The sequence below is a fragment of the Mustela nigripes genome, chromosome 1 (genome assembly GCF_022355385.1).
Source record: "Mustela nigripes isolate SB6536 chromosome 1, MUSNIG.SB6536, whole genome shotgun sequence".
Classification (NCBI taxonomy): domain Eukaryota; kingdom Metazoa; phylum Chordata; class Mammalia; order Carnivora; family Mustelidae; genus Mustela; species Mustela nigripes.
The window spans coordinates 255,267,241-255,294,492 of NC_081557.1; the positions used below are offsets into that span (position 1 = coordinate 255,267,241).

Here is a 27,252-nt window from a genome sequence, read left to right on the forward strand (position 1 = left end):
TCTAAGCACAAGTCTCTCATAGATGGATTTTGAAACATCAGTGGGTCTCAGTCTTACGTCAAGTTCCAAACCTGTCACTCTCATATCTTGCTGCGAAATAATGAGAAATAAATATATGGTATCTACTTCCCAGTTCCTGACATAGAACTCCTAAATTGCTTGTATGTACGGGTGCTGGAAGAATCTTTGCTCCAACCCTTATTCTTTGACCCCAGTTCCTGGCACCAAGCTCCTAAAACTCTTGTAATTTCTTTTGTGATAACAGCACTAGGAACATCTCTTGTTCTAATACTTGATCTTTCACCCTGGTTCTTGACCCAAAGCTTCTAAATCTCCTGGAATTTCCTGGGTGATGGGAATGTCTTTTGTACTAATGAGGTGATTCCTGATCACCAGAAAACATAGGTTATGAGTAGAAGTATGGGATTTTCAGTCACACCCCTCATTCTCTTGAGAGAGGAGGGGGATAGAAATAGAGTCAATGATCATGCCTACACAATGAGTCCTCTGTAAAAATCCCAAGAATCCCAGAGTCCAGACAGCTTCCAGTATGGTGGACACATCCATGTTCCAGGAGGGTGATGCACGGGTTAGCTTGCACCTGGGACACTTTCAGACCTTGCCCTACGTATCTCCTCAACCGGCTATTTAGCTGTACCCTTTATAATACAGTGTATTATATGATAAACTGGTAAATGTAAGGGCACGTGGGTGGCTCAGTAGATTAAAGCCTCTGCCTTCAGCTCAGGTCATGATCCCAGGGTCCTGGGATCAAGCCCTGCATTGGGCTCCCTGCTCAGTGGTGAGCCTGCTTCCTCCTTGCTCTCTCTGCCTGGTTCTCTCCCTACTTGTGATCTCTGTCTGTCAAATAAATAAATAAAATCTTAAAAAAAAAAAAAGTATTTCCCAAAGTTTTGTGACCTGTTGTAGCAAATGATCAAACTCAAGGAGGCAAGTCACGAGAACCCCTGATTACAGGACAGAAGTTGTGTGCAACTTGGGGACCGATTGCTGTCTGAAGTAGAGGATAGTCCTATTGACTGAGTCCTTAACCTGTAGGGCCAGCTCCAGTTATTGTCAGAATTGAATTGAACTGTAGGCTACCCAGATGGTGTCATAGAGACTTGCTGGGTGTATAAAAACAAACAAAACAAAACAAAAACCACCTATCTGGTATAGGAGCATTGTGAGTATGGTAGCAGTGTGAGAGTAAAGGAGAAACACAAAAGGAGTATGTTTTCCTGACACATTTGATTTCTCCTTGTGTTTCCTGTTTTAAGCCTGAAATGTCCTATTAGTATATTTATCTTAGAGCTAAGAATTCTGGGACTCAAAGAAGAAGCAGTTTTCCCAAGATGGCCCTGAAAGCAAGCTGTGGAGGTAAGATGTAGGTACCAGTTAACTGCCTCATACTGCATTAAAAGCACAATTCTTTCCACATCTTCCAGTTCCTTTCCCTCTCTCCTATTGATCCAGCCACATTCCCCTCCCCTTTGTTGAAAACATAAGATGTTGCCATGGAGAACTCTGAAAAAGACCTTTATTTCTTCCTCCTCAATAGCATGTTATCAGGTTTAAAAATCTGATAAATTAATTCACAGTGAATTGAATACAACACATAAAATGCCTACATAGGGATCTAGACCTTACTGTAGCAAAATACACCAAATTTTGTTTGAAAGTATTAAAGGATAGATGCCATAAAATTAGTTATTGATCTAAACTCTACTATTGCATGTATGTGCATGTTATGCATGTTTACACATACTAATGCATGTATAAAATAGAGATCAAATCATATAAGTGCCTGAAGTAAATAAATACATATTTCAAGGATTTCTAAAATAAAAACAAAATCCCAAACTCTACAAATCTAAGTGTGCTATGTGCAGCCATTCCTTTGCCTTAAGGATGAAGTCACACAAGCAAACAAACAAAAACCCAACTGACTTTAACATTGGAATCAGGAATTCTTATTTCTTACTCTGGAAACAACCATTAGAACCTAGGAATATCACACACCACATGGAAGTAGAAAGATAGCTTGTGATGAGTTATCTTTAGACAATATTTCAATTGATATTTCCCAAGCTATACTTTAATGAAGATTCACTGTTTATCTTTTAGTCATTCTAAGGGGCCAAAGATCATTATAAAACCCATTCTTCTTCCATGAATGGCACAGTTAAAGGCATTGATGCAGCTACAAAAATGTTATTGAACATATTAGATTCAGTCTGCTTATTCTGGTATATATTTAATCTAGTTATATATTTAACCAGTATATATTTAATCCCTCAAAATGAATTTCACCAAATATTAATAACCTTTTGTAAACTTTTGGCTACAGTAGGAGACTCGATTATTCTCCTTATTAGCAAATATTTACTAAGGATTTATGTGTTGTGCTCTCAGAATAAGAAGTTCTATAAAAACAACTTTCTATTCACATTAGGCAATGATTCTAAAACTAGCTACAGATTAGAATGACAGGTGTTATTTAAGCACACAAACAAACAAACAAAAAAAAACAAAAACAATTCCCAGGGCTCACCCTAGAACCATTAAATCAAAATAGTTTGTGGGATCCAGGTATCATTATTTTTCAAAAGCTGTTAGAAGATTCAGAATTTCCTTTGGATTGGCATCCATGGATCCAATAGGTACTCAGTGAATACTTGTATTGAATGACCTGTCTTACAATAGTCTTAGAGGAATTTGCTTAATGAGTACAAAGGAAAAGGTTTGTAATTAGCATATCAGAGGTCTGCATGTTAATAAAAACATCAGTAGTGCCTGGAGGTGCTTAAAAACAATTTGTTCTCTGGTAAGTAGTTTAAATAATTCTACAATTTGTTTACAATGCTAATTTATACTACCTTCAATTAAGACTGATTTGTTGAGGAACTGTACATTTCATCCTATTCTCTATTTTTTTAAACCACAAGTTTTTCGTATTTTGCTTGTTTTCTTTCTTTCTTTCTTTCTTTTTGCTTTCTTTCTTTCTAACATTGATCCTTATACAGGTTTCTTTTAATGGCAAACTGAATGTTTAATAACAGACTTTTGAAATCCTGTATTTCAATACTAGCTACTTGGATTAACTAGAAGTGATATTATCTCGACCAAAATAACAAAACTACAAAATTATCTGCATTCAGGATCTCTATTTTGCCCCTGTAGTTACTGGACCACAGACGTACATAAAGTTAGATGAAAGTGAAGCTCAGTTTTGTTACAGATTTGTCAAAAGAGCTTTTAAGAAGTGGATATTTTAACATAACAGATTTTCCCTGAACTGTTACTGAGCTGGAGTAAACTGAACTGCATGTATATTTAATTACATAATTTTATACCATATATTATTTTTATATATACGTATATAATGTTTGTATGTAAGAAAGCTCATGCCAAAAATAGCAGGAAGCACTGGAGATGAGGCCGGGGAGGGTCACAAGTAGAGGCTGTAGGAGGCCTTATAGACATCTAGAGAGTTACAGGACACCAGAGATGCCATGTTCATTCATCCTATATGCCTTCCTTATCACACACTATCAATGAACTGTAAATTTCTCTTCATTCTCCTCGTCTGGTTTAAATTTACCATTTCTGCAACAGTATTTCTGTACTCACTAAAGTAAAGATAATCATACCTATTCCATTCTTATACCAGTATTTTTAAAAGATTTTATTTATTTGTTTATTTGACAGATAGAGACCACAAGTAGGCAGAGAGGCAGAAAGAGAGAGGAGGAGGAGGAAGCAGGCTCCCTGTTGAGCAGAGAGCGTGATAGGGGGTTCGATCCCAAGACCGTGGGGTCATGACCCAAGCCAAAGGCAGAGGCTTTAACCCACTGGGCCACCTAGGTGCCCCTGTACCAATTGTTAAACACACAATACTAATTGTGTTACATTGAAATGACATGCTTCAATATTACAATTGTTCATTCTATGACAGTAGAAAGCATGTCAAAGACTCAAATCCCATTAAGAAAGCAAACCCTAGGGATGCCTGGGTGGCTTAGTTGGTGAAGCACCTGCTTTTGGCTCAGGTCATGGTCCAGGGTCTTGGGATCAAGTCCTACTTATTGCACCCTGCTCACCAGAAGCGTGCTTCTTCCTCTCCCCCAGCCAGCTTCTCACCCTGCTTTTGCTCGCTCTCTGTCTCCCATTCTCTCTCTACAACAAATAAATAAATACAATCTTTAAAAAAAAAAAAAAAAAAAAAAAAGCAAACCCCACGGGACACCAAGCTCAGAAAACTCTGCTTTAGTGACTCACAGTCAAGAGAGGTTATGGGGTACATCAAGTACTTTCGCAAAAAAACAGCTCCAGTACCATATTTGGGATAGGAAAATCACATTGTTTCATCTTTCATACATTGCTTAAATGTTTTTATATTATTCAAATTTGAAGAACTCAATGTCACTACTATGTTATTATACACTTATATGTCTACATTTATATATGTCATATGTATTTATATATACATGAAAATATATATTAATGTAATATATACATAAATATATATAAGCCATAATTTAGATATGGTCAATAGAACACTAATACCTTTTACTCTATTTGGTCTACATACTCTTATCAAGTATCTATACTTGGAAGCCAATGTCCATCTTGTGAGCTCAGATGGAAAAAGGATTAGAGGTCGTATCACCGCCAGGCATGGCTCAACTGACCAAAGAACATGTAGGCGGAGGCTCAAGGGATGGGAATGCTTGCTTGTTATTCATAGGAAGCTGTAGGACAAGTAGTTAATCATCACTACCCTGAAGATATATATATCTAACGAAATTTCTAACATAAAGAATAAATATATTTCTTTCAGATTTCAAGTCTTTTGAAATGGAAAAGATCCCCAGGTACCAGAGGAAGTGGCACCAGAATATATGCTAGCATGACGTCCTGGGTCTCCTGTAAATGGCGTCCACCTTTTCAGAAGATCCCTGCCCCAAATTTTGCCCCTAAAATCCTCACTTGCAAGCCATCAGGGAGCTCCAGATTTTGAGCACTAGCTCCCTATTCTCCTGGGTGGTACCATACAAATAAATCACCTATCTTTCTTCACTTCAAAAGCTTGGTGTCAGTCAGTTTTTATTGGCTTGCTGTGCATCTGGTGGATGAACTCTCCTTCAGTTCAGTTATAATCTTCTGAAAACTCAACTTCCTCCTCAAATAGCAAATAGGAAATAGGACATTGTAGGCATTATATAAGTAGGACAGACTACAAACTGATATCTGACCTCAAAAACTGGTAAAAAGATAGGTAAAAAGGAAAAGTTTGCTATTAAGAATGACTAAAAATGTAATATTTTTAAAACTTTATCTCCATCTCACTTTCCCCTCTTTATTTCCCCCCACTTTTTTAGCATTGCAAAGACGTATTGATTCTTAAGTTATCTGATAAAACAAAATTCTTCTTAAACAATTTCTATTCTTTAACTTCTAAATTACATGTTTTTTTGCATAAACCAATAAATTCAAAGTGACACTGATTTGAAATAGTGTTATTTATTTACTTATTTTTTTTACTTATTTTGAGAGAGAGAGAGAGTGAGCAGAGGTGGACAGAAGGAGAGGGATAGAGAAACTCAAGCAGACTGCACTGAGTGTGGAACCCAACACGGGTCTTGATCTCATGACCTATGAGATCATGACCTGAGCTAAAACCAAGGGTCAGATGCTTAATCAACTGAGCCGCCCAGGCACCCCTGAAATAGGTATTTCACTCAATAAAAATGATCACTTAGTAAAAGGAATTCCCAGTATATTCATGGCTACACTCCTTACAGTTTTTCCTCTTTTATATATTTTTTTATGCATGAATGCCAACATATAGAAAAACCTGCACTACTCTTCAGTGAGTGGATAAATGAGAAACTGACTACACAAATGGAAAATGGGTAAATCCAATAAAAAAACTAGACACCAAAGCTACAGCCACTGGTCTAGATAGAAAGCCAAAGCCAAAGCATAAGCTCTATAGCAAGTGACCTAAGCGGTCAATTTGTCAGGACTTTATCAGTAAATACCAGCTTTCCTAATTTTTTTGTCCACTTTTCCAACTTAGGACCAACTAGAAGAAATCAAACATTGTCCCCTAACCAATCCCACAGGATGCTCCACTTCCAGTTAGCCATTCCAGCAACTTCCAGTCAGGGCAAAACTAAAGCCTTCCCTTCTTTTCATTGTAAAGGTTTTACACTCCACTGCCTGCTTTTGGTTTTCTGCCAGATGCAGGTGATGGTGGCTGATTCCTTGCTACACCAATCTCTTAATAAATAGCCTTTGCTTGTTCTCACTTGGGTATTTTTATTGTTGTTTATTTCCAAAAAAGAGATCATCTTTACTTGTGCAATAAAGGAAAATTACGTAGATTCACCTTTGCAATTAACTGGCATCTTAGTTCTGTTCTGGCACAATGATAGTGTTGACATACAAAATACTGAATCATGTGTAGCTTTCTTCTACAGGATGATGCCATCGCTGAGCAAACATCAATTATCTCCATTTGTAGAAGTCTAAAGTTACTACTGAGCTTTTCCCTCTCAGTCAGTTCACTGCTGAAGCAGGACTATCTTTAAAGCTTCTTTGAGAGGAGTGTGTGACTCTTGTGACCTACCTGTCTGGGCTTAGCTATTTTAGATTTTAATTTACTTTGAGAGCAGTAGAGAGGAAAAAATAAAGACAGATAAAGTTGTGAAAAAGTGATGTTAATTTTTCCAAGTGAGCAAAAAAGAGGAGAGGAGATTAATCAAAAAATAAGCTAATATATAAGTTCTGATTTAGTTAGTTCCCTCCATTATGGCTGTTGAATATTTTTTCAGAGCCGAATCACATTTACCATCCTTGACCATATAAAGTAGAGAAGTCAGAAGGATTAATGGTTCCATTTAATCATTTCACACTCAAATAATTAAAATAATTGTGGAACTATACTGAAATTATAAAAACACAAGAAATGTGTTTATTTTGTGATAAACATATGAGAATTGGATTAATTATGAAGTTGATTTAAAAGGAAACTAAATGTTCATTTTCACATCAAACCATTCAAACTCCATATAAATGTATTTTGTTTTCTATTAATATTTGTCAGAAATATTAAGATCATATGCTAGAGTAATTGTCATAAGTTTAAAAAAATTGAATATAATGGTGATAAATATTAACTATTTTAATATGTTATATACACATATAACATAATTATGGCTACCATTGTTTTTTATACATATAATTGTATATAACTGTGTGTACCCACAAAAGTACTTGCATAAAATATTTGTAATTATGACCATATGTGATTTCCTAGCAGAAATTTGCCTGGCCAAGCATTGAAAAATCTTTAAAACTGTATTTAAACTAATATGAACCTGGTCTAAATTAGACTGGTTAGAAGAATAGCTTTGATAGACCCTAGGCAGTGTAGATAAAAGAACATCTATATACACACTTACTTAGTAAATGCTGCAGGTGGAGACCTAAAATAGTTTTGGGAGAGGGTGATAAACAGCGCCGGTACTTAAATAAGTCTGTAGAAAATATCAATTTAGAGTCCCCCAAAAATAAAATTAATGATTGTATCCATGCAAAAGAAATATTACTAAAAAGTAAATAAGTCTGACACTTCTAATGATACATCTTTACTATATGAAGAATTAAGATCCACTAGTTTAAATAGGTAAAGAGCATGTGGTATATGTAATTTATGAAACAGGTAATAAAAAACCTAATGACTATAGTTATTGCATATATATTAATAAACATATAAGGTTTCAAAAATAAAAAAGAAATGCAATTAAAAATACAGAACTATTTTCTCCTACCAAATTAGCAGACTGGCTAATTTGTGTATCACCAGGAAACGTCATACAAGGAATGGTACAATGATTTAGGAGGACCATTTGCCAATATATATCAACAATCTTAAAAATATTCATATTCACTGACCCTCTTTGATTATACAAATACATTCTAAGGACATTAAAGATAGAAATGACAACTTCTCTCCCTCAAAACAATAATAAGAGAAGAAAGAAAACGAAAAAGAAAGCATATGAGAAAGGTTAGGCATTAGAATATCAAAGAGCTATTAAATATTTACTTCTAAAATATTTTTAATTACACAAGAAAACTTTATATTATTATGTTAACTCAAAGAAAACCAGAAAATCAAATTATAAATTATAAACTCAACCTTACATGTAAGAAGATCTTAATATGTATGGCCAAATATAAGTATTGGTTGCTTCTGGTGAATAAAAATGATTAATTTTATTTCTGTATTTTGTCTTCCATATTCCATATAATTTTTAATCATAAAATTAAGAAATGCAAATGTAAATAAAATATCAGCTAGTAATAAATTAATACAATCAGCTTAACAATGTCAACTATGTAACATGCAATGCAAAATGTAGACTGAAATGTATAGAAAAGGCTGATGGCAAGAGATCTGGTAATGTCAAAAAATTGACATCTAAGGATATTCATCTAAGGAACATGGACATTCATGGACATGAATCTAAAGTTGAAGACAGGCTGGAACATAGCTAAAGCAGTCCAGCAACTTGCATATTTGAGATCTAAGGAATTGAGATACAGTGGGTGGGGAGATGGAAGCAGAATTGATAGTGATTTTCACTTCAGGACATAATGACGTACTGAAATGATACCCTGATAGACTTCCAAACTGGGTTATTTGGGAGTCCTGTTAGAGAAAGCATTTTCAAAGGGTTGGAGACATAGCAGCAGGATCCAGTCACCCCAGTTTTGAGAAATGATGGAAACAAAGAGCCAAGCTACACAGGTTCCAACCAGAGAGACGAGATTCATGGAAGGACTTTCCATTTCAATTTCTGGAATGAACATTTTGAAGCCTCTTTCTTGGGAAGAAAAATACTGGATATAAAATAGACATCTGTTTGGAATTAAAAATACCAGAGGGGAAGATGGTTGGGGATAATGAAATAGATGAAGGAGATTAAGAGGTACAAACATCCAGTTATAAAATAAATATCATGGGGATGAAAAGCACAGCATAGGGAATATAGTCAATAATATTGTAGTTACTTTGTATGGTGACAAATGGTAACTAGATTGACCATGGTGACCATTTCACAATGTATATAGTTGTTGAAATACTATACTGTACACCTGAAACTCGTATAATATTGTATGTGCATCAACTATACTTCAATTAAAAAATAAATAATAAATTAAAGGGTATATGTTATTGACTAATACCTAGGAATCAATAAGTTTAATTTTCAAATGACAAAAAATACAAGCATTTGGAGTAAAAATAAAAATCTATAATGACTTTACTATAAAACTACCAAAAAATTAGCCATTTTCCCAGTGGAGCTGGAGAGTAATGTATTGACTATAGCTTTCAAGGCTCCAGGAAACGCTGGCTTTATCCTGGCTCATAACATTACAAATGACTAGAGAAGAGGTAAATCTGGAAGACCACTATATATACATTTGAAACACCTGGAATAGGACTATGTCAGGAAATCAGAATCTGACATCAAAATAAATCAAGAGGCTCTTATACACTAGAAAACGTGTAAGTCATACAAATGTAGAATTTTGATTTATCATATATTTGTTTCATCAAAATTTATACATAAGTGATGTTCAACATTACTATCATGTATATACTGAATACATGCTGATTTGATTACTTTTTAGATTTTATATCATCTTTGGCATGATGAGATAGAAATTAGTCATTTGGATAGTTACATTTCATCTTAAAAGTTTCCTGAAGAAGATTGGACCTATAGATTGACATTCTCCTGGTAATTATACTTGTAAAAAATTAAGAAAATCAGAATAATTTTACAGATTTAATATCTACAGTGCTTAAATATTTATGCTGAGCTTGGTATCTTTAAAAAAGTAGCATGTGTTACTGGCATATGAAGATCTCACAAATAACTTTAGCAGTGAGGATTTGTGGTAAGATTCTTGAATATCTAGGAAAAAATAAAATTAATGTAGAAAATGTTCACTTTATTTTATATTCCTACATATTTTTAAAGATGTGGTGGCTCAGTGGGTTAAGGCCTCTGCCTTGGGCTCGGGTCCTGATCCCGGGGTCCTGGGATCGAGCCCCACGTCGGGCTCTCTGCTTGGCGGGGAGACTGCTTCTCCTCTATCTCTCTCTCTGCCTGCCTTTCTGCCTACTTGTGATCCCTGTCTGTCAAATAAATAATAAAAAATCTTAAAGAAATAAAGATGTCTGTTCAAATACTTCTTCATAAGGGACACCTGGGTGGCTCAGTGGCTTAGGCCTCTGCCTTCGGCTCAGGTCATGATCTCAGGGTCCTGGGATCGAGCCCCGCATCGGGCTCTCTGCTCAGCAGGGAGCCTGCTTCCTCCTCTCTCTCTCTCTGCCTGCCTCTCTGCCTGCTTGTGATCTCTCTCTGTCAAATAAATAAATAAAATCTTTAAAAAATAAATATATTTCTTCATAATTGGCTATTATGATTACCTTTACATTCTTATATGCACTATTTCTCCATATTTTGTACCAGTTATCTCTTTATATTAAACAGTGAAAGTATCAAAGTATTAAACAGTTAATTTAAAGTACTAAACAAGCAAAATTACATGACTTCAGTTGAAACGCAGAATAGATTTTTTTTTAAATGATGACACAATGTATATATCATCTATGGATAGAATCAGTTTAAACCAATGCCTACTAAATTTTCTTCAAGAAAATCAATGAAATAGGCATAGAAATGTCTGAGCAGTGCTAGGAATTCCCAATGTCAGAGACACAAAGAAATCTTGGAGGTGGAGAAGAGGTGAGATACATGAGAATGTTTGAATCCTATAGAATGTTCAGTCTGGAAAGACACTGAAGAGGAATTATGATGTTGGTCTAAGAACAACCTAAGAAAGTCTAAAAAACAGAGAGTGCTTCCTTCACTAATCACCAAAAAGAGGTCCCATTTTGCCACCTCGATATCTTGTCTTTCAAGATGGAAGTGGTGGAGTGAAGAGAAGGCAAAAAACAAACAACCTACAATACATTTTAATCACCTTTCTTCCCTTCAGTCTACCTTGACTCAAGAGAATTCAACAAGCAATGACCAAATGGAGATGTGGAGCCCAACACCAGCTCATAAAAATGACAATAAAAGCAAACAGGCCATTTAAAAAATAAATAAATAAACAAATGAAACCGTGATTTAAAGAACGGAACCCCAAAATAATCACTAAAACTTCATTGACATTGTTATGCGTGGTGATGGCTACAAGAGAGTTGAGCAATGTCTGTAGACTATTTTTTTTTTAAGATTTTATTTATTTATTTGACAGAGAGAGATCACAAGTAGACTGAGAGGCAGGCAGAGACAGAGAGGGAAGCAGGCTCCCTGCTGAGTAGAGAGCCAGACGCGGGACTCCATCCCAGGACCCCGAGATCATGACCTGAGCCGAAGGCAGCAGCTTAACCCACTGAGACTATTAAGAGCAAATGCATGCCAAAGAGCGAACACAAAAAAATGCCATTTCTCTGTGAGATTAAAAAGTCAGAGAAGTGGGAAATAATGAGAAGCAAGGAATGAGATATATTCCAAAAATTTCTGAAAAACAAGATAATTAGGGTATCATATGTTTTGTAGCACTGAAACTATCACAGACATCAAATATATCTAATCTCAGTTCCTCCACATGGCACAATAAAGAACTCAGCTGTTTGAAACTGAGTTGCTAATCCATTAAAAACATTTATTTCTTTCCAGGTTTACACAAACTTTTAAAAAGAACACAGACTTCAAAGAAATGTGGCTTTTAACTGGTGCTTAAAATCATTTGGAACATTTTATTGTCATTTGCTTCATTTCTCAGCAATAGATACCCTCCCAGACATGGCTCAGGAAATTAACTTGAGTTCTTGTTGCATAGATGGTCTGCCCTTTGGCCTAGGGCAGTACTATTGATTTTTCTCTATAAAGCTGGGTATCAGGTTCCTGTGAGAGTCTATGTAGGCTGAGAGAGATGTGGTGAGATTCCCAGAAACCTTGTAGAACCTTCAGTCAGAGCTCTGTGTCTGCTAGCATGCCAGCATGTTCTCTTTCACATCTTAGAGAATGGAGCTTCGGGCAAATGGAACTTCAGACAAAGAATCATATTTTGCTCTTATATTAGCCTTTTGACCTGCCCTGTGTTGTATACTTGATGAAACCTGAGAGTCTTTGGATTCTTTTATCTTTTTTTTTAATCTTTATTGGATTCCTTGCTATTATATAAATATACATATACATATATATATGTATATTTGGAAGGAAAAACTCTATGGTACTGAGACAAGTTAATATCATTGATTTGCAAAAATAAATAAATAAATAAATATTTATTTATTTTTGCAGATATAAATATAAATATATATTTAATAGAAATTAAATATAATTTAATATAATAATGTATATTATAATTTTATAATATTTATAATATTATAATAATATAATAATTTTATAATTATAATTCATATTTATAATTTATATTTAATATAATTAAATAAATATAAATTAATATATAAATATATATTTATAGATATATTCATATGTATTTATTTTTGCTAATCAGTGATATTCACTTGTCTCAGTACCATAGAGTTTTTCCTTCCAAATATTTGCCTCAATAGAACTTCCTGAGAGTTGCAGTGATGTTTCTGTGTTTGATCTGGAGAAGTCGCAGGTGAGATATTCAATAACATTGAGCAATTGAACCAGTAACCCTCTTGGGTTCAGTTTCCTAGGAAGATTTACTTCCCACAGTGGGCAATTAGTTGTTGCTATGCTCCTAGTCTTTCTGGCACTAGTCTGCCCTGATCCCCATTTGTCAGTTATTAATAAATTATGATCTTCTCTCTAATTATCTTTGATTCAGAGCCTTTGAAGAAAAAAGCAAGTAATCATGAGAAAATAGAAGGAATAACAACTCTCAGATATTAAATCAATACACATGCCTATATCTATTGCAGTTTCATAAAGTCACATCTACTGCTAATTCATAAACCACTGAGATTTGCTTTTAATGAGAGCTTTCTGTAAATCAGTAATTATATGGGTGATTATAAATATCTGGCTATTTATCAGTATTTTAAAACAAAACAATATTAGGCAAAATATTTTTATATATACTTTTTCTTATCAAAACCTACCAAGTTTTGAAACTATATGATCCTAGTTATGTTAGAAATACTAAAATACCAACATATTCATGATACACCTAACTGGAAGAGAATCAGGAGAGAAATACAAACCTGTTGACCTACATTATTATTAATAAAAAAAACTACTGCTACTTAGTATTACCAGGTGCATCATCATACTGGCATCAGCATAACCAGATGTCAAATAAATAATATAAACTGGTGATTTTTTTTTTAAGATTTATTTGAGAGACAGAGAGAAAGAGAGAGAGAGCAGGAGCTGGGTCAGAGGAGGGGTAGACAGAGAGGGAAAGAATCTTAAGCAGACTCCCTGAGAGCATGGACCCTGAGCTGGCCTTGATCTTATGATCATAAGATCGTGACCTGAGATCATGACCCGAGCCGAAATTAAGAGTTGGATGCTTACCCAAATGAGCCACCAGACACCCCATCTGCTGAAGATTTCTTAACTCCTATATAATACTTCTTTGAAATCACTGCATTTATTTTATGATGGCACAAAATAATTCAGCAATCAGGACATATATGGGTTAGATATTCTGTTAGAATTATGTCAGTAATGCTAATAGTTTTCATTTTCCTAACTATTAACATTAATAGGGACAAAGCACTTCAAATGGAGATTGATGAACAGTTTATCTTTAATTCAATAATTTATGAGGTATTCATTCAATTAGGTTATGTAGTAGAGCCACAGAAGTGTTTATCTTCTAAATACTGAAGAACAGAGAAGATATTTACTCACTATACTACAATTTGCGGTTGAAAATGTTAAATTTCATGAGAAATATTGATATATTGTTCTGAGACTTCAGCAGCAGAAGAAAAGCCTTTGGCTAATGGAATTAAGGAAGATTCTTGTGATAGAAGATAATGGTTAATGTGGGTCTTGACATGTGGGTAAGGTTTAAATGTTGAGACATGAAATGAAGCATACGAAAAAAGGCACAGAGAGAGGTCCTCTTTCCACATTCTTACTTCATGTGCTCTGTTATGAGACTGACCCTGTCTTCAGATTCATGCGTGAGCTCCTACTGTGCTGGGTCAGGCAGCATAGCTTCTCCATCCTCTTCTTATTTAAGGTCCCAGTGCTATTGATTGACTTAGTCTGTGGAGCTGGAATTTAGGTTCCTGTCAGACAGAGCCTGTACCATATGAGCTCAGAGTGAAAGGCAAGAGCTCTAAAGTTAGAGCTGGGTTCAATAGAATGACCATTCCTGCTTCAGTGATCCAATAATGATCCAGTCTCCTGCTATCTCATGGGCCACTCCTCAATCGCCTCTGACTGGATCTTTCTCCTTTACTCTCTCAATGTAAGTGTTCCTGGGCTCCATCCAAATAATCTCATTTTGATGAGTGCTTTAAATACCATATTTGTGCCACAGCACTCTTCAAATCATTTGCCTCCAGTTGTCCATCAGACACTGCTTTAGCCTCAGCTCAAAAGTGTCTGTACTTAGGATTTTTTTTTTTTTTAACTCTCTGGAACTTTTCATCTATGTGATCTATAATTCTCTATAAGAATAAGCCACTTTGAATTTGGCTTCTGTCCCATGCAACCAAAGGAGTCCTGGTCAAAAACACAAAGAAGTAATGCTGGAAATACGTTGCAGCGTATTTTCAAGAGTCCCGAATGCCAGCTTCATTCTTCCAGTGATAAGATAACTGGACATTTACTGAGAACCTACACTATAATCTGTGCACTCAAGAAGAGCACGTATCCTTCAGGAGAGACATATAAAAAATGATGAACTAACACTACTTCAACTGGAAAAAACGTTTTGAGGAAACACAGAGGTGAAATTAACTAGCTATTACAAAATCAGGAATGGTCATGAAGTTGGTGATATTTAATATATGTGATTCTAGAACAAATAATATCTGGTACAATTTTCCAGTGATAGACTGAGGGACAATACAATAAAATCTAATGTATTTTTTATTTATTTTAATGTAAGTTATCACTGACATTAATTCCTAGGAGTTATTTTATTTATATCACTGACCACCTTGGAAAGGTTTTAAGTAATGTTCATTAATACCACTATTTTGGGCAGTATTATTTTGGGCAAGGACTTCATATACAAGAGTTCAGATTTTCCCCCAAATCATACAATCTAATGCTTATATGTCATGGGGAATATATATAGTGAAGAGTAAGGACCCTAAAGTCAGAGGAGGATTTCAGCCCCAAACTCTCACTAACTAACTGTATACAGTAATTTTTGTCCTAGATATTTTCTCAGAAGGGAAGAAATAATGCACAGGAAAGAATCCTTGCTGTCTTGGATCTACAGACAAAAAGCTAACAGGAGTAATATATATTTATTATATAATTACAGTTGTTATGAAGAGCCAAATCAAGGTAAGAGAAATCTGATCTGCAGTGGAAGGAATCATGGGCCACCATTTTAGTAAGCCCGATTGAGGGGATAGGATTTTTCAAGGATCTGAAAGCAGGAGAAAGCTGTGTGCTTCTCTGGGGCAGGGGAGTTTTAGGAACCAAGAAAAGCCAGTGCAAAAGCCTCAAGCCTGAACTATTTTTACAATGATCAAAAAACTCCAAGAAGATAATTTTATCCAGCATACACTGAAGATAGGAACTAATACTAAGACAGTGTTGTAAAATATTACATATAACACCCTTGGAACAATACCTAGTAGGCAGTATGTAATTCATGCTAGATCATATTGTACTTACTAGGTACATTATTATCATGTTACTCCCATTAGGCAAAGAGGCTTCTCTGAAGGCTTTAAAATACTTTATACCCTGTAAAAACTATTCACTTAGGAAGCTATTATACTTTGATAGCAAGAGTAGGCAGAACTCTGGCACTTGTCTGAATTAAATAATTACATTCAAAATTCCTGCATAATTATGCTATTTGGCTCCAAATAAGCTTGAAGAAAAGTTTCTAAGCCCAGTGTGCTTTTCCATCAGACTATTGCTTTTCCTAACATAAGAACTATGGCAGGCATGTAATAAGAACTTACATTTTTCTTCAATTAATCCATCAGACTATCATTACGGTCCAAAGAAAAGAAGTTACCATGAAGAAAGGATCTCCGTTTAAACCCTTCTCTTTACCCATATTTGGTGCTATTCTGTTTATGAAATTCTACCCATTGATTGGACTACTAAATATAAGTGGAAACACCTTGAGAAAAGGCATTTCTTTCTTGTTTCACATGCCTGGGACTTATCTTGCTGTTTGATGTGCTACAGATGTTCAATAAGCAGATTATTTAAAAAATATGGCAGTTCTAACTTGTTGCCATTTAGAGAGTTGAATAAAATTTACAAAAGGCTGAATTTTAATATTATTTTTAAGCAATAAAAAACCTAAAGCAGCATTTTACATAAATCTACTTTTATTCCTTTAAATTTCTAACATGGTCTCAGTATCTAAATTTGGATAGGTTAGACTTCAAGTACACTCTCCATGAAGAATTTTCGGCTCAGAAACTATGGGACATTTGAAGTGAATTGAGTTTCCATTGTTTCATTAACAAAGAGGGAAATAGGATTTGCAGTTATATATCGAGCCAGAGGATTTGAACATGGATAGGCCAAACAAGGGAAGATTTTTGCCCAGAAAATAATTCTTTTTATAGGCATTAAGTCACCCCAGACACTAAAGGTATCATTACAGGAGCATTATAATATTAAGTCACGAATGAATAGCCTTCAAATCACATCAAAGGCTAAGCAGCGTGAGGAAATTCTTCCACATCTTTTTCCACCTCATAGGGTTTTTGTTGTTGTTGTTGTTTGTTTCTATTTTTAAAACTGGTGAACAGCTTCAAATTCTTTGTACTTATTTGCAAGAATGTGTGCAAACATGTCGGAGTGTATGTGTATAGTGTGTGTGTCTTTAACCTCTGAGCATACCTGTGGAACTGATTGAAATAAAAAAGCAAAACTCTAGATTTTCTTAAAAAATAGATTCATGATCATGTAATACATTCAGGGATCAGAAAGAAAGCATTACAAAATATTGTTTAATACCAGGATGTCTATATTGACCAAGGTTCAAAGAAAGTTTCTCTACCCTGAAAGATGTTTTCCTTTAAATTTCCTTTAAATTTTCCTTTAAATTTGTTAATTTAAGCTTTATATCCAGATAATAAGTATCCAGTAAACAAGAATTAGGCACCAGCTTTGAAATGGAGACAAAAAAAGTAACTCAAAGAAATCAATGATCACCTTCAAAGGAAAGGAAAAGAGGAAGAACATTATAATTTCTCAGACATGTAACTGGCAGTGTGAAGCTGACAATCATTCATGAAAAGTTAGTTCATGGGCACCTGGACGGCTCAGTTGATTAAGCAACTGCCTTTGGTTCGGGCCATGATCCTAGAGTCCCAGGATGGAGTCCCATATTGGGCTCCCTGCTTAGAAGGGAGTCTGCTTCTCCCTCTGACCCTCCCCCCGTCGTGCTCTCTTTCTCTCTCATTTTCTCTCTCTCTCAAATAAATAAATAACTAAAATCTTTCTTTTTTTCTTTTTTAAAGTTCATTAAGGAATTCACATCTATAAAGTAGTATCTATAAGGAGAAAAAACATAAAATTAGTATATAATAAGAAAGATCAATGTGCACTGTCATTACTGATAAAAGGGAAAAATTAAACAACAATTTCAACATGCTGTGCATATCAGGAAGTTTAACTTGTATTCATCCTAGGGTAATTGGCTCATAGTTTGCTGAGGAATGTCAGTTGTTTTGTAATCCAATAAAAAAACATTTTAAAATTAATTGCAAAGAATAAAAAAAGGAGAATCTAAACTCTGCAGAAAATGCTCTATGGAATATTTAGCAACTCTAAACACAAAGATCACACAAATTCTAAGATTGACAGCATCCTAAGATGTTATAATTCTTTCTATTTTTTAAATGGAACTTTTTCCTTTAGGATAGATAACTGTTTACATTATTTTTAACTGTATCTAGATAGGAAGACTCCAAGAGGTTCTGTATAATCCCTTTTAGCATAAAAAGATTATAAAGTCTCTATATTTGATTTATTTATCTTTCATTTATTTTAGAACAAAAAGTTTATTTTTTTATTTCAGATAAATTAGCCCCATAATATTCACTATGTTATAATCCTCAGGTTTTTTTGACTTGGTGTAAACAAAAATGCCAATTATCAGTAAAAATGTATCTTCAAGACATTTTTCTCTGGGTCCAAATGGTATAAATTGCCAACAAATATTACATTCAAAGTAATATTAATATTTTTGCAACATATAACAATTATCTGTATCACCGCTGAGTCAAATTATTTGTAATTAAAATATATTTTACCTCGGAGCAAATATCTGATTTTTATAAACTCAAGAAATTAAAAAGTAACAAAATAGTTTAGCATGAGAGGATAGTCTAAATTTCATTATATTTATGTGTGTGTGTTTATCAGTCATATTTTGGCAAATAAAGGAGGGAGAAACAAATATAATTCCCTGTCTTCAGATCAATCCTAGAGCAGACTTTTTTTCAGTAACTTGTCAGTACTCATAAATAATTTCCTAAATACTGTTAGGTTTTGGCTACGTTTCTTCATTTAATTTTTACCTTATTTGATAAATCTTCTGACTTAATTCTGGAACTGTAAGTACTACGAGATAGGCACACTTTCCTTAGTCCAGACAAATTTGCAAAGCTCATTATTTGAACCAGATAGGAAAAGACCTTCAAGAATGATTTCATTTATCTTTTGAGTAAGTATATTTATATAAAACTGCATAAAATAACTTATCCATAAAAAATAAAATAAGAAGGCCAGAGACCTTTTTTTTTAATAAGACAAACACTCCCTGAAATTCAAGAATGTGCATTCAACAAAATGAATTAATGAAAATTTCATGCAAAAAATATGCTGGTAAAAAAATATAAGTCTCAGATTTTGGGGGTTAAAATTTGTTTCTCCTTAAATTGAAAATTCCTAGTCTTTGCGTAGTAAGCTGTGTTATGAAATTAAATTGAGAAAAAATTTAATATAAATAATGTACAAATTAGTAAAGTATTGCTATTTTTAAAAAGTAATATACTACAAGACAATACATCCAAAAATTTATCTTAGCAAATCTCAGATTTAGTTATGCTGAAACTTAAGCTTTGGGTCTACCTTTGACCTTTGAGTGTAGATGTGATTCTAGTATAACTGAGAAATTATGCTAAAATTTAATTATTCTTATACAGCAAATCCAGGTACCTATAGAATTCATGGGGTGCACATGTGTGCACACACACGTGCTAAAGCATTAGTACCCTTCAGTTACCAAGTAATAGGTTAATTGAACCTTTTCTCAGACACTTTGTCTAATGCTACAGATGCAACAAAGTGAATTGTTTTTAAGTTAATTTTGTGTATATACTGGGGAAGAAAACTTTTTGAGAACAAGGGTTGATTCACATACAAGTAAGCCAGAATCTAGAGCTGAATGTCATCAGTAAATTCACATTAACATTATGTAGGTTAAATAAATATAGTGTGGCTAAGTATATAATAAAATACATTCTATATTTTATTTGTTCCTTAAGAAACCCTTAAATACATAAATTTATTAGATCTTAGATCTCAGATATTTCCTCCAGTTTTATTCACTTCCTTCAAGTGTGGACCCTTTAAGAAATACAGTATCTTCTTATGATCTCCATCCCCTAACTATAACTAACACCTCTGGATTTATTGGAAAGGAAGAAGCCAACTAAAACCTCAGTCAGAAGTAAAGAAATGGTACTGCAAACCATCTCTGAAACTGTATCATAGTTATCAATCCTTTTGAGGTAGAAAAGACTCATATCATGTGGCAGTTTTCTTGATAGTTACCATACACTCAACCTAATTATCTTATTTAATCAAAATCTGAGCAAAGTTTTTAGGACAAAATTTTTATCTTCCGGGACACAGGGACATAATCAGAGTATTCTTCCCAGGTGACTTCAGAGAGAAAAGAACTGTAGAGCACCAGGTAACCAGCCTTCTAGTCAAATAGGGCCGGTTGTCCTCACAAGATCACAAACTGCTTCCTACTTAAAGATTCTAAAAATGCATCACTGCTGGTCTAACATTAAAAGAAAGTGGTAGATTTCTAGGGGCACCTGGGTGGCTCAGTGGGTTAAACCTCTGCCTTCGGCTCAGGTCATGATCCCAGGGTCCTGGGATCAAGCCCCACATCAGGCTCTCTGCTCAGCGGGGAGCCTGCTTCTCTCTCTCTCTCTGCCTGCCTCTCTGCCTACTTGTCATCTCTCTGTCAAATAAATAAATAAAATCTTAAAAAAAAAAAGTAAGTGGTGGATTCCTAGATATACTCTTCAGAAATTTTGAACACTCTTAAATAAGCAGGAACTAGAAGAAAAGGAATTTTCAGATACAAAAAGAAAGGTTGTTCAAAGGAATATTTTCAACAATGTTTTATGAAAATAAATTACTGTAATTTAAGGATATAGCCATAAATCTTTTCAGAATACAATATGCAGTATATTGAAAAGTGCCCAATTCTGTATATTTATGAGTTGAATATGTGCTGAAGAGTCAAAAGTAAATAAGTAGAACAGGAACAAAATCAATATGAATATTGATTTTCTGGCTTTTTTTTTTGGACCTTACACTACAATTTCATATATTTATGCAAGTTTAAATATTTCCATGAAGACTTTCATCAAGTTTTCTGTAATAGTCTAACACCAAAACAGTTTCATATGGACAACTTTCATTACTGAATGGCCCTTCTGACAACGGCCTGGACTAAAAAATGGAAATACATTTGTTGTAGGAATAGAGCATACGCATGTTTTGATCTATTTACTTATTGTTATTTTAAAATATTTCTCAGAAGGTTGATCATGCTCAGCACAATATCAGGAAATCCTTTCTATGTGCCTTGCTGTTGGGTCTCTCTCTACCTCTTTTATTTTTGTTCAAAACGAAAAATGTAGATATGTAACACACGTTAATATGTCTATTGGTACGACATTCAGTACAATTCGCTTTAAATCAGTACATGCTACGATTGATGTATTCAGATTGAAATCTTCAGAAGCTGAAAAGAAAAGCAGTCATGAGAAAGGGTTGGTTATTTCTCAGAATGCTGGTTTGCCAGAGCGTCTGCTGTCATCCATCACCCTGTGAGGATAGAATGCTGGCTAAGTAGAATTATTAGTCTTACTCCTCTGAGTTTACCGGGTCTAGGCACAGGCCTTCCCAAACACTAAAATCGAAGCAAATAACCATAAATAATTTTGAGAAAGAAATCTGAGAAAAAAAAAATCACATTTAAAAAACTATGTCAGAAAAAATACAGTTAAAAGCAGAATACGTAATAAGTTAATAATTAACTTAATAATTAACCCTTGCGAAGAGAGCATACCTGAAAAAGAGAGATTCCGTGCTTAAAAGTTAGCCCTTCACAGGGACAAGGTCAAGCTTATAAAGACATGATACGTTGAGGTTATCCACTGATACATTGCTTGCCTGACTGGTTTTAGGATGTGCTTAACAGCCCAATGGTCAGGTCAAGGTGAAGAAGAGGTCAGGTGCAAAAGTTCAAAATCACAGCTTCCTCTCTTACCTTCCACTGAGGAGGAAGCCGATAACCACTGCCAACAAAATGACTCCCACTGTCACGGACACAGCAATTATAGGAATCTGGCTTTGATCGCTGGATGCTGCAACTGCTGACAGGAAACACAGGAAATGGAGCCCGTGGTTAAAGAGATCATATGCATTCGAATAAGAGCTGCTTAATAGTCGCTAATCGGTGCGTGGTTTAAGCAATTCCCCCACACTGGGCCAAGATTTCCCCCTCATAGCTCTGCTCAATGGTGTATAATTGAAAAGACATCTTCGGGAGAAAATATTTACTCTCCAAGTGGAAATTTGAAAGAATCACTAAGTCACTGATTATTTCCTTGTCATCATAAAAAATGAATGTAATTGTTCGCATGGTATTTATCGAGGGATCTTGGGTTTGCAAGATAAAATGAAACATAGTCCTTGACATCAAACACTTTCATCTGAATAAGAGCTGCTAAGTATATGAGTTCAGACATTGTAGAGTTTACATGTGGCTGTTCTCCAGAAAAAAAAAAAAATCTTGATACCTCAGACAGGGTTGTTGCTTTCTTTCTTTTTTTTTTTTTTTTTTTTTAATTTCCCCATAGACACAGGTTGAATGCCAAAATGTTCTGGCTATGACTTCAGAAAATATTAAGATAATATTACTATTTCCAATATAAGTTTAAAAACTGTTTCAAGCAAAATCTAGTCAGTGAGTATACCTGATGTGTAGGACTACTTTTCAAAAGAGATCAAGGAATGCATTTAGAACTTTGAGAAGTCTGCCGTAACAGTAGATTCGTTTACCTCATCTCTTTTTAAATACACGGCTTCCAATGCACTATCCTACATTTTAACAGTACGATTACCATAATAAGAGGTATATGGACATGAGTAGAGAGTTGTACCTCAATAAGCACAGAGATATTTATTATGCATTATTTTTTTTAAAGATTTTTATTTATTTATTTGACAGAGAGAGATTACAAGCAGGCAGAGAGGCAGGTAGAGAGAGAGGAGGAAGCAGGCTCCCTGCTGAACAGAGAGCCCGATGCGGGACTCGATCCCAGGACCCTGAGATCATGACCTGAGCCGAAGGCAGCGGCTTAACCCACTGAGCCACCCAGGTGCCCCTATTATGCATTATTAAACCAAGAAACCGATAGAGCAAAATAAATTTTACTAATGTTCTCAAAAACTGTTCAGTAAGATATATATTATACTATTGCTTAACAACATAATCATTTTGATAAAATCAGAGTGGCGTTAGCTCACTTTCATAACAAATTTTAAGTCATCAAAAGTAATAACAACCATACTTTCCATGTTTTATTTTTTATAACCTCTCCAGATCTTGACCCCATCGATAGTTTTGGACATCCAACACTTCCCTTTCGATTATTGTGACCTCTCCCTTGATTCTTTCAAAACAAAATTGCCTGATTCTCTGACACTTCTTTCACTTAAATTACACTTTTAACCCTTTCAGACCAGTCTTCAAACCCAATATCAACAATAGCTTGCTCATGTATGAGAAAGACTGTTATTGATAATCTAAATCTATGTTCTTACCCTCCCTTTTCTTGGATAATAGAATGGTTCAGTGGTTCTTTATTTTGACTTTTCTCCTATTATCTGATGTTGAAGTCTGTGGAATTCAGCCAGTGAGCAATAGAATTGGGGTAAGGTAAAGCTACTCTACTATCGCAAAGAGCCTAGACCCAAGATTTGTTTTTATAATCCCTAAACTCAGATTATTTATAACATTGTTTTTTCTCAGTCCTTTATTTTCTTTTTAGTACGGGGAATGTTCCTAGAGAAAATCATGCGCATTTGGTCTATATACATGACATTATTTTTATTGGGCTCTAACTGCCGTTCCAATTATTCTGATTCTCTCTTACTAATTTCCTGACAACATCATCCCCGTAATGAGTCCTTCTCATTTTCTCAAAAAACTAACTCATTACCACTTCTCATGTTTCAGAAATGTTAAACTTTATAGATAATAAAGAGTGATGAAGTCTGAATGCCATGGTTAAATAAAACTGTACTAACTCCAAGATTAGAATCTCTCTCTCTTCTAAGACCTGGCACCTTTAACAATCTCCTTCCAGGAAAGTTTTTCATTCCCTTACAGGCTACTTCTCTGCTATCTACAAGCCTAAACCCATAATTCTCCTTAGGGGACACAGATCCTTACACCTAAACTTACTGATGTTGGTTCAACTTAAATTTGAAAAAAGGTTCAACATTTAGTAGGCCAAAGCAAAGTACTTATCCTTAGCAAGTCTCATTTCATTAATCTCCGAATAGGGATAATTTTCTTGGATCATTATAATTCTGTTTAGAGATAATATTTAGCATAGTGCTTTAATTATTGTCAGCCTTAAACAAATAGTAGATAATATTTCTGCATATTATTATCTGATCCTGCTTTGTTTATCACTCTTATTATTTCCTATTTGTCAGCATCTTGACTAAATTATCTAGAACCAGCCTCAATTTCTGATGACCAATGTAAATTCTCTCTGAAACTTCTCTTCTTCTGTCTTTGAGTTCTATGTGTGATGTTCTGGCTACATGCAATAAGTACTTTTCCATTCCCTTACCATGCATTATAGGGCATTTGACCTTGTTGAACATAAACTTTGACCTTGAGACTCTGCTCCCCTTGGTTTCTATGACATCAGATGAGTTGTTTTCTCTTTTTCCCCACTCTGAAGTCCTATTTTGTCAGTTCTGTTGGCTTCACATTCTCTCCCCTTGTCTTATGCCGGAACAATTTCTGATGAATGCTGGCTCTTCCTCCACACTCCCTGCCCCCTCCTCCAGCTCTTCACTCTGTCTCTCTCCTTCCCTTCTTTCTTCTCTCCCTACCTCTCATGGATACTTCTTTGCATATGGCATCAGTTAACTATAAGCTGATGAGTTCCAAATTTATATTCCCAGCTCTTATTTCTCTTCAAAGTTTGACTCTTTAAAAAAAAAAAAAAAAAAAAAAAAAAAAAAAAAAAGACGGCTATCTTTTTATTTGGATTGTATTTTCATATAAAAACAATATATTTAAAATCAGCCTTTATACCACATCTAACCTCAAGGGTATTAACAAAAACACATCAGTAAATAAACATACCATAAATCTAATTTGACTAATTTGACATAAGACTAATTTGATCTCTTTTCTTCTGGTTTCTTTTAACTATCACTGAATTTTTCTTAACTCCTACTTGCCTATCAATTAATAAACACATTCTCTGTTCTTCTGTTTTTCCCCATGAATTATATTTTTTCATCTGATAGTCACCTATTTGATTCAAATCTGCTTGCATATGATTTGTTGGTGTTTTAAGTGTCCCCTTTGCCTTCTATTTGAGTATTCACATAAATGTCCAAAAATATCACTTTGATCATGTTTCCCTGACCAAAAAGTTAATAAGCATTTACTATCTATAAAAAAAAAAAAGTCCCAAATTTTCCATCTAGCATTCCAAGCTTTTCTAAAAAAAATTCTAACAAATCTTTCCTGTCTCAATGTGGCATTTTGGCACTCTGTAGTTTTGGAGGGAGGGGACATGATTGATCAGAGGTAGGTTTAAAAATGGGACAATTTCAGACTAACCAAATATTAATTTTGAGAAAAAAATATGAATGCCTCATACTGTCAAATGCTTCATTTCTTAAAAATTTTATTTATTTATTTGGCAGACAGAGATCACAAGTAGGCAGAGAGGCAGGCAGAGAGAGAGATAGAGGAGAAGCAGTCTCCCTAGCAAGCAGAGAGCCTGACGTGAGGCTCCATCCAGGACTCCAGGATCAGGACCCGAGCCCAAGGCAGAGGCCTTAACCCACTGAGCCACCCAGGTGCTCCAAATGCTTCATTTTCAATAATTGACAAGACCTACTCTAATTTAACAATATGTTAAAACATGCATAGTATGGGTTAACATCTTGCAATAAAGTAAGTTTTAATGACATACCAACAATTTTCAAATGCTTAAATTAATACATTTTATGAAAATATGTTTTAGTAATGCCAAATCACAAACATTAATATTTACATGTTTTTATCTACTGTTCACTTAAATCAGATCTATTGGTTATTATACCAATAAAATCAAAGGCCAATTAAATCAAGGGCCTATGAGAAAGAATTTAAATAACATTTTCATTTTTAAAAAAAATTTCAGCATTTTCTAATTTCCTTGATGGGCTTCAATTATTTTACTATTTCAAATGTACTAATTTTTGTGAGCTATTTCTATTAAATATAATTCATTAAGATTTTGTACTATTTATTCCTTTGTTTGCCCTGACAGCATCAATAATATCCCCAATATATCAGCTAACTTGAAAATATATAGAATTGAAAAGGTACTGTCAAAACTTTCATACTTCTTCAGGGAAAAAATTATAAAAATTATAAAAATAAAAAATATATAAAAATAAAAATTAAATTAAAAACACAAAAATATAATTATAAATTAGAATATCTGATTATTGTTTTAATATGTCATTAAGTTTTTTTAACCGTTAAAGATACAAACCTCAAAAAAAAAAATAAAGATACGAACCTCTAATCACTCAAATTTCCTTTTTTTTTTTTTAAATATGTCATACAGTTTTTGAAGAATTACTGAGGAGTATTTCAGAAATGTTTAAAAGCAAATTTGGGGCAACACAACACACCACTACTAAAAGGCTATTTGTTATAAACATTAATATTCTTTAGTAAACAATGTTCCTTTTTTTCAATCATTATATACTTACATTATCCCTGGAAACTTTAAGGTGGCATACACTGAGAAATCATATTGATTAACTTATTTTGCTTCTTATACTCCTGGTTACAAACCAGTATTACATAGATATTCTCTACATTTTAGCTCTATGTTTAAATAGTGAATCATGAAGCTGTGAAGATTTGTTGAAGACAGATTAAAGGGTTTATGAATGCCAGGCTAAGAATTTGGGATCTTTCTACCACACTATAACTATCTATTAGTTTTGCAAAATGTTACCATTAGAGGAACTGAGCAAATTGTACAAGAGTTCACTCTGCGCTGTTACTTACAATTACATATAAAACTCCACTTATCTACGTAAAAATTTCATTTGAAAAATAGAATAGCATTATTCCAGCAATTGGGTTATACAGATTTGAATCAAGTAGGTAAGAACTGGATGAAAAGAAGTGATGAAAAGAAGGGAAAAAAATCATAAAAGAAACAGAAAGGTGTTTGGTAAATCTTCGTAAATGGGAGTTAAGAAAAATTCAGCAATAGTCTCAAAGCTTCAAGACAATTTACATTAAAAGAAACCAGGAAAAAAAAATGAGCTAACTAGGTTGGCTGGATGGTTTCACATTCATGCTAGGTTTATTTGCTCGTGCATTTTTATCATTGTTGTTGGGGAAAGGGATGATATATGGGGCCAAATTTAAATATGTTATTTATATGCATACAAAGTTAAAATA

The 27,252-nt window shown here is 34.2% G+C and overlaps 1 protein-coding gene across 5 annotated transcripts in view; it reads right to left on the bottom strand.

Annotated features, from left to right (window-relative positions):
• Window positions 1-27,252, bottom strand: part of EPHA5 (EPH receptor A5) — a 348,718-nt gene that overhangs the window by 60,846 nt on the left and 260,620 nt on the right. For 3 of the 5 annotated variants that reach the window (XM_059384724.1, XM_059384710.1, XM_059384693.1), the window contains one exon: window positions 21,790-21,895. In XM_059384724.1, the coding sequence (XP_059240707.1) occupies window positions 21,790-21,895 (106 nt within the window). The remainder of the gene's footprint in view (window positions 1-21,789; window positions 21,896-27,252) is intronic. The other 2 variants (XM_059384717.1, XM_059384701.1) reach the window with 1 other exon arrangement.